We start from the raw sequence: 9503 nt of genomic DNA on the forward strand, positions 1-9503 counted from the left end.
GCCTCAGAGCATGGAATAGCATGGAATAGCGCACAAACTACAGTATGTAGAAATTAACTGGTTAATCAGTCTTGGACTATGAACAATGCCTTTTCCTTTGATCCCCGTTCTAAACACTCACTCGGAGCTCCCTGGGTCTCCCTGGCACAGCTGCCTACGTTGGAATTGCAATGTCGATCGAATCCCGCCAGGTGGCAGTATCACCTACCTTTTGAACTGGGGATATCACTTGTCTTCCAGTACTGACTTACCTCCGGCTGCTTCCGCCTAGGAGTGGATCACAACATAGCAATCGGTGGAAGATTTGGTGCCTCAGAGCTATTCTTTCCCATATGGTAGCCATGCCCAATATACACGAGTAATTGCGATCGCCATGGGATCGACTGGGATTTATTCATTTTGGAGTACCTTCTGACTGAGGTAAGGTCTATCTTAGGTAACCTGCTGGTATTTTTCTTACCTAGAACATGCTTCTGTACTGATCAGTGTCGTATTTTACCGGACCTAAAACATGCTTTTGGTAACGATCGCAGTTTCGAGTTAAAACGACCCCCCCCCCCCCCCCCCCCCTTGATGATTTTGTGAAGACACATATGTATATGGTATATAACTTTTTGATTTGGAAGTATTTGGAGTTTCAGGCGAGCAACCCGAATGATTTGGGCATAATGCATATAACGCGTCTTATCTCGCAATCCATGAAAAAATACTGGATTATTTTGGAAAGGGGCGATGTTTAGCATGGAATAGCGCACAAACTACAGTATGTAGAAATGAACTGGTTAGTCAGTCTTGGACTATGAACAATGCCTGTCAAATGAGCCATACTATTGTCTCCATAGCTATAATACAGAACACACGATGGGTCCGCAAACATCGCTAAAATGGTCAATAACGCTGGCGCCATTGAGTAGAGATGGGGAAACAGCGTGGCGGTCAATGAGTTAAAGGAACACGCCAACTTTTTGGGAAATTAGCTTATTTGCCATCTACCCTGGAGTTAGACAATCAGATACATACCATTTTCTTCTCTGTGCATGCATTAGGCTTAGGGAACAGCCGCACCGTTAGCCTAGCTTAGCCTCATTCACTGGAAGTAGGTGTGCCAGTGTAGCCTAGTTCCCAACAGACACGAAATACACTCCAAATACAACTCCAAAATGTTCCTGTAAACATGTTGTGACCTGTGTATTTACCACGTGGGGAAAAAAATTATAATAATAATTAGACATTTTCGTTTTCTAAGCCGGATATATACTCGGAACAATTATTTGCCAAACCACTGCTGCACAGGTCACAACATGTTTACAGGAACGTTTTGGAGTTGTATTTGGAGTGTATTTCGTGACTGTTGGGAACTAGGCTACACTGGCACACCTACTTCCAGTGAATGACGCTAGTGGTGCGACTGTTCCCTAAGCCTAATGCATTCACAGAGAAGAAAAGGGTATGTATCTGCTTGTCCAACTCCAGGGTAGATGGCAAATAAGCTAATTTCCCCAAAAAGTTGGTGTGTTCCTTTAACCCTACCTGTCATTGCCACGGTCTGTGAATCTATACCTGATCTTGACCCTACCAGTCAGCCAAGGTCTGTGAATCTATACCTGATCTTAACCCTACCAGTCATAGCAAAGGTCTGTGAATCTATACCTAACCTTAACCCTACCTGTCATTGCCAAGGTCTTTGTGAGTGATGGGTTCTAGACATAGCCAGGGTTTGGTGACATGGAGCGCTGTCCTTCATCTTCATTCATGTAACAGCCCGGGCAGCCAATCGCAGCCACAGGAGCCGAGGTGACCCCAGTAGGGGGAGGAGTTTCCTCCGGGACCAAGACGGAAGCCCCATCCTCCGCCCAGCAACAAGTCACCTCCCCCTCGGTGGGCAGTCCCTCCTCCCAGCAAGCACCCCCACCTCCGTCCAGCCCGGCTCCACCCCAACGGCCGGCTCGTCGTAAGCAGGCCGGCCAGCTCCAGCAGGGGGCTCAGGCCGGCCAGCTCCAGCAGGGGGCTCAGGCCTCTCCCACCATGGCTGCCTCCGCTCAGCCCTCTGGGGCTCCGCAGCAGCCGACCAGCCAGGGCCAGGCCAGCACCACAGGGGTCAGCACCACAGAGGTCGGCCAGAAACCTGCTGAGTCAGACAAGACGGTAACTGGCCTGTTGCCTCCCGTCATCCTTGTGTTGTTGGCATCACTTGCTTTTTGTTCTGTTTTCAAGCCATTCAATGCTTTTCCCCATTTTTGTCAAAAATCTTCTTTTGTAGTCAGCCAGACTGGGTTTGCTTTGACTAGAACATGGTATGCTGTCCTCACATCAAAATACAGATGTACACGACTCAAGGCAAGCGAGCCAATCACATCTCTGGCGATGCTGCTTCGGCCCACACACAGTTACATTTTCAGAGAGGTGCAGGTAGGTTCCTTGGCCTATACCATGACTGCAGATACCTCCAGTAGATCTCTTGGTGGTATTTTAACGCTGAATCTGCATCAAGCTTTAATAGCATCAAAACACAACAAGCACTTATACAGCAACACACCGAGTCATGCAGGGGCCATTACACCACTAACTGGTTTATAATTGACTCAATTATGTTTATGGTGCATTATAGACCATTTTACTGATTGTAAACAGTGATAACGTTTCGGCTTTGGAAGTCTCCCGGGACAGTCTGGATGAAACATTTCACGCTATTTCACATTTTGAGAGCTAATTCTATGAACTAAAAAGAAGCACACACATTTTGGACGTGGGGGCAGTTTTGACTACAAGATGATGTTGATGAAAAAATGGTCGATATGCCTTTTAACCTCTTAAACCTGAGCCATATTTTCAGAAAATTCGCCTAAAAGTACATACCTAAGTAAATGGAAGATTTCTCCACTTCTACAAGGCCATTTGCATGTTCTTGGTATCTAGGGACATCTATGGACCTCAGGGAATGTATATCCATTGTCAGAAATATTGCATCTGTTACTATGCTTGAATAAATTGTAATGAACCAAAGGAGAATATAAATTATTATAATATATATACATATATATAATATATATTTCTTTTTTGGACGGTGAATAACACCATGCTAACATTGACCAGATGTGAAAAAGCTCATTCAGTACCTTCTTGAGATTAAGTGTACAAAAAGTCTAAGTAAATTAATAAAGGGCAGATGATTTACAGGGTTTTTTGTAGATGCAGTACTGAATTTTGCCATCTGGACACATGCAATTTAAAATATGAATATAGAATATCAGGCTTATAAATGACCTTATTATGGCCAAGTCATACATCTATGGATCGGGTCAAATCTCCTCTTTCCAATGGCAGAGTTCAATCTGGATTTAGTACCACCAGGCGCCCATTACCAGGGCATCAAAGACTGTGAATGAAATCTACTGTAAGTACAGTAACTTTTTTTAAATGTCCAAAATTCTGCCATTTTTCATCAGATTAAGACCAATTAAGATTTTTTCCAGACGTTCACAGAAAAGTAGAGAAATAAACAACATTATATTTTATGGCAATAATGTTCAGGTTTTTTCGACCCTTGAGATATAACCACAAAAACAACGGTGTTATTTCCTCACGTCTAATTCATCCGGTTTCCGCCGGGATGCGCCGAGATATTTATGAACTCATATTTCGCTAATAACACTTAAAATCATTGGTAAACAAACATGCTGAAAATATACACTTTGACTGCTGTTTTGATAGGGTTAGGGTCTTTACTCTGGGCTACATTTGTGATATTCATTTCGACCCAGTATTGATTGATTGATTGATTGATTGATTGATTGATTGATTGATTGATTTTTATTGTGGAGTAAGAGACAGCATCCAAGGGATAAAAACATGAGAAAGTGCAAGCACTTATTTCCATCATGGTCCCTGATTTTGAACATGGACAGACATCATAAAAACATAGATCATCATAATAAAACAGAGCATCATAATAAAACATAGAGCATCATAATAAAACATAGATCATCATAATAGAAAACATAGAGCATCATAATAAAACATATAGCAACCTCATAAAACACACCCTACCCTCTCCTTCCTAGACGTGGCTATTTTATACTTCACTGGCTAGCCATTTCTTTGTGGCACGTCTAAAGCTTCCCCCCTCTTCGATGTTTGTTCCACTCCAGTGCCGCAGAATATAAAAAAGTATTTGTGCCCATTAATGAGTTGAATTTTGGCAGAATAAAATCCGTACTGCTCCTTCTAGTGGAATATGAATGATTGTCACGGAATCGATTAAAGTAATTGGATAGATATTTCGGACCTGTATTTTGAACTATCTTGTGTGCGAGACCTAATTTGATGTGAATTACCCTTTTAAGCCATGGCCTTTTTTAGCCATGGCCTCTCCTGTAAGATGTTTGTCAAGTATGCAGCCTAGATATACTACAGAATCCTTGTTTGTTATTTGCTTCTCACCTACTCTTACCTTCATTTCAATTTCTTTACCAAGCCGTTTCTTTGATCCGAACAGGATGGCCTCTGTTTTCCCTAGATGAAGAGATAGTTTGTTATCTGACAGCCATGTCTGCACATTTGATAGCTCCTCACTAAGGGTCCTCTCCACTACTGCCAAGTCCTTATGGGAGACCAGAATGGCTGAGTCATCCGCATAAAGAAAGAGGTCTGATGAACAGGCATTCTTCATATCATTTATGTAAATGAGAAAGAAGAGAGGCCCCAGGCCCTCAGCCCTTAAATCAAATCAAATCAAATTTATTTATAGGGCCCGACAACACACGTTAATGTCCCCATGGGCCGTACAGATCTTCTTTAAACAAGTCAAGAAGAAAACATAACAATAAGTCAAGAACAGAACAAGAATACCATAAGGTCCAAACATTTTTAGATGAATGCAAATAAATGAAAGAATGCAAGCACTCCCAGACATACCCCACGCGAAGGTAAGGAAAAACTCACTAAAACCTAACAATAGGGAAAAAAGCTCCACAGGCAGTGTGGAGGAGAGAAACCTTAGAAGGGCCATTCAAGGGGGGATCTCCCTTCTTAGATGTTGGTGATAGTAGTGTTGCAGACGGACAGTTGGTAAGCATGCACTCATGTGTGTAGTGGAACACAGATGAGTGCATGCAATAGCAACTGTACATTTTGAAAAATTAAAGATAGAGCTAATAGCGATAGCAACTGAACATTTTGAAAGATTAAAGATAGAGCTGATAGCGAATCTATTTGAGGCACAGGGGCGGCGCAAAGAGGGTCACGTCCTCCCCGTCTTAGTCAAGGGACATTGAACACTCCGGTCGTTGCTCAGGGACAGCCGGAGACAGGGAGATAGGGGCGGCGCAGAGAGGGTCGCGAACTCCCCGACATCATCGCGGGACATCCGGCACTCCGGTCACCACTACGAGACCTCCGGAGACAGGGGGGCACGCAGAGGGGGTCGCAACCTCCCGGCCTTCGTCACGGGACGTCCAACACTCCGGTCAATACTCCAGGACAGCAAGTCATTCATGCTATATTATGTTATTATGTTATTTGATACTATCTTGTCTAGCACAGTCTCTGGAGCGTAACAGTAAGAAGCATTTTGTATGAAAGTATTCTGTACTTCTGTATGACAACTATTAAAGAACTTGAACTTGAACTTGAGACAGGGAGACGGGACAGGCGTTAGACAGCTCATGAGATTGTAGTAGGCGGACATAGCAATAGATACAAGTGGTAGGCATATATGTGAATGGAGTAGATATATGAAGTAGGCGTATTATGTGAATAGAATATAAGTACTTAACCCAGCAATGAAACCGCGTTGACTGTTAATCTGTTAACAGTCTGTTAATACTGTTAATCAGTTGACAGGACCACGGACAGACGGCGGTGAATAACTGATCCAAGGCCTCGGAGGTGCATGTAGAGCAGTCACTACAATCTTGGCCAAGACCCCGAGGCATCCATCACCTTAGTCAGCGCCAGGAGACGGGCACTCAGAGAGAAGGGGGAGGGGGGGGGGGGGAGGGGGGGGGGGGGGAAGAGGGGGGGGGGGAAGAGTTGGAGAGTTCCCATGTTTGTGGTGCTGCAAAGGAGCAGACATGTAGTACCCTGTAGTACCATGTAGTACCCCGTAGTACCCCGTAGTGCCATGTAGTACCCTATAGTACCCTGTAGTGCCATGTAGTACCCTGTAGTACCCTGTAGTGTCATGTAGTACCCTGTAGTGCCCTGTGGTACCCTGTGGTACCCTGTAGTGCCATGTAGTGCCACGTAGAGCCATGTAGAGCCATGTAGTACCCTGTAGTGCCATGTAGTACCATGTAGTACCATGTAGTACCCTGTACCCTAACTAAACTACCCTGTAGTAAACTACCCAGTGGTACCATGTAGTACCCTGTACCATAACTAAACTACACAGATTAATCTAAAGGTCAGTCCCCGACCAGGTGAGATCAGGGTAGGTTGAAGGAGAGAGAGAAAAGATGAGTCTTAAAGGTGACATGCATTATAAATGTCATTTTTCAGTCTCTAGCATTGTATTATAGTAATAAGAGTTAGTATCAATGTGTTTTTGTGTCAAAAAACCATATTGGCGGATTGCTCTGATTCAGCTCAGACCATTTCCTGATAGATTTAATTAGGTCATCCTGATTTGAGGCATGTCGTGACGTCACTTGGGCCCTTGGTAAGCGTACAGTGATGCGATTGGCTCTGTGGTTGGAGTTAATGCCCGCCCACAATCTACCTTTACACAGCGAGTGGAAACCACTTCCTCATACTGCGGAGGCAGAGTGAAACCTGACACCTCTGCATGCATTCTGAGGGAGAGAGAGAGAGAGATAGAGAGGGAGAGAGAGAGAGAGGGAGAGAGGGAGAGAGAGAGAGAGACAGAGAGAGAGAGAGAGAGAGAGAGAGAGAGAGAGAGACCACTGTGCAAACACTCCGCGCACAGGTCCCCCCCCCTGACTGTCACTCAAAGTGCTTATGGGCAGACCCCAGGCCATAACAGCCTGAAATCCTGAGGCTGAAAAATGATGGTTTTGAGTACTTGATTAGAAATATAAAACAATGCATTTTTTTAAAAAAAACCTTACAGATGTCTTCAATAGACTCACAGGAATTGTGTAAAGTTGCCCAAATAGTGCTAGGAATAGCAATGCATGTCCCCTTTAAGCAGGGATTTAAAAGCTTCGACAGAGCAGGCGCCCCTGATGACGGCAGGTAATTTGTTCCACAGGTAGGGAGCGCGGTAGACAAAGGCTCTGTGGCCGGCGGATTTCTTTTTAACCCTAGGGGTCGATAGAAGCCCCGCATTTTGTGAGCGCAGAGCACGAGCGGGCGAGTATCGGGAGATGAGATCGGATAGATAGAGCGGTGCAAGCCCATTTAAAATTTTGTAGGTGAGGAGTAGCACTTTAAAGTCAGAACGGGCTTGGATAGGAAGCCAGTGTAGGGCGGCCAAAACTGGTGTGATGTGATCAAATTTTCTAGTTCTAGTTAGTATCCGTGCAGCCTTAACCCTTCTGGCTTAAGGGGTTTATTGAGTTTATTAGGATCCCCATTAGCTGTTGCATGACAACAGCTAGTCTTCCTGGGGTCCACACAAAACATAAAACATTACATTCGACAAGACTTTTACAGAACAGTAAATCAATAAAAAAAAAAACTGAAGTCCATTTTTCCTTCATCGTTGACTTTCATATTTTCCATCATATAAGTTAAGTAATACTTGTATTTAAAGAGTAACCCTTCTCCTCCTCCTCCCACAGATTCCACCTCCTTCCCCAAAGTCTGCAGAGCAGGGAGGTCACCGGCGTGTCCCCAGCGACATCACCCAGAGCTCTGTACCAGGAGCAACAGGGAGCGACTCTTCCCAACAAACAGGAACCGCTGCAGAAACTATCCTCAGCCTGTAAGTCACTGGAGCAGAGACTATCTTCAGCCTATAAGTCACAGTCACTGGGGCAGAGACTATCCTCAGCCAGTAAGTTAGTCACTGGAGCAGAGACTATCCTCAGCCAGTAAGTCACACTGGGGCAGAGACTATCCTCAGCCAGTAAGTCACACTGGGGCAGAGACTATCCTCAGCCAGTAAGTCACACTGGGGCAGAGACTATCCATCCCAAATCGCAGGAGGTCCAGGTTGATGGGGAGGGAGGAGCAGATGTAGCCCTTTACTAGCTTCTCAAAGCACTTCATGACTATAGAGGTGAGAGCTACAGGGTGGTAGTCGTTGATGCAAGCATGCTTGGATTTTTTAGGTACAGGGATGATAGTGGACTTCTTCAGGCAGGTGGGGATGACAGCCTGTTCCAAGGACAGGTTAAATATGTCAGTGAATACCGGGGCCAGTTGGTCGGCACATACTTTTAGGACGCGGCCGGGTATGCCGTCCGGGCCTGCTGCCTTCCTGATATTCACTTTTTTAAAGGTCCTCCTCACCTCATGCTCTGTTACCCTGAACACTGAGTCTCCATCAGCAGACCCCCCCCCCCCTCCATTGCCGTGGCTTGTAGGCTGGTGTTATTATTCCCAGCCTCAAACCTCGCATAGAAAGTATTGAGATCATTTGCTAAGGAGATGTCACTGTTCAGTTTGAGGGTGGTGCCTTTGTAATTTGTCATCGTTTTGAGGCCCTGCCACATAGCTCTGGAGTCAGCCTGTTCAAACTGAAGTTCAATTTTATTCCTGTAGCCCCGTTTTGCTTCTATTACTGTCCTTCTTACGTTGTATCGCGCCACCTTGTGGTCATTCATGTTGCCTGCCACGAGCCCGGCGTTGTATGCTGTGGTGCGCGCTTTCAGAGCTTCATGGACGGATTTGTCTACCCAGGGTTTTTGATTTGGGTAAACTCTAATTGTGGTAGTGGGGATTGTTTCTTCCACCAGAGTACGAACAAAGTCCAGTACTGTCTCTGTGTAGTCATTAATGTTATCTGTGTTATCGCGGAACACGCTCCAGTCTGTGCATTCCAGTGCAGCTTGGAGCGTCTCCTCTGATTCCACAGACTATTTCTGCACCTCTCGCGAGACTACCGGCGCGCACTTGATTCTTTGTTTATACTCTGGAGAAAGAAAGATGGCCGCATGATCAGACTTGCCGAAGCCACTGGCAGAATGAGCCTTGTATCCACACTTGAATTGCGAGTAACAGTGGTCTAAAATGTTACCGCCTCTGGTGTTACAAGTCACATGCTGATAGAAGTCCGGCAATACTTTCCTCAGATTGGCGCTATTGAAATCGCCCACAACTACAATGGCAGCATCAACATTAGCTGCCTGGAGTTTATTTACCTCGTCGTGGAGCCTCAAGAGAGCGTCGCCTGTGTTTGCTTGTGGTGGAATATACACTCCGACCAGGATGATCTACGTTAATTCTCTCGGGAGAAAGAAAGGACGACACTTGATGGATATATATTCCAGGTTGGGGGAGCAGTGGTTCGAAAGCACTTTCACGTTGGCTGGATTGCTCCAATTGTTGTTCAACATGAAGGCTATTCCTCTTCCCCGCTGCTTGCCAGATTCTGCTGT

At 45.2% G+C, this 9503-nt stretch overlaps 1 protein-coding gene across 1 annotated transcript in view; it reads left to right on the forward strand.

The window, feature by feature from the left end:
• The window catches only part of LOC311237120 (AP2-associated protein kinase 1-like), a gene marked incomplete at its 3' end in the record, with an annotated part of 173044 nt that overhangs the window by 63136 nt on the left and 100405 nt on the right, over positions 1 to 9503 (forward strand). The window contains exons 12-13 of the mRNA XM_084324926.1: positions 1762 to 2145; positions 7743 to 7885. Of these exons, the coding sequence (XP_084181052.1) occupies positions 1762 to 2145; positions 7743 to 7885 (527 nt within the window). The remainder of the gene's footprint in view (positions 1 to 1761; positions 2146 to 7742; positions 7886 to 9503) is intronic.

This window comes from Notolepis coatsorum (genome assembly GCF_963971535.1).
Source record: "Notolepis coatsorum genome assembly, chromosome: 11".
NCBI lineage: Eukaryota > Metazoa > Chordata > Actinopteri > Aulopiformes > Paralepididae > Notolepis > Notolepis coatsorum.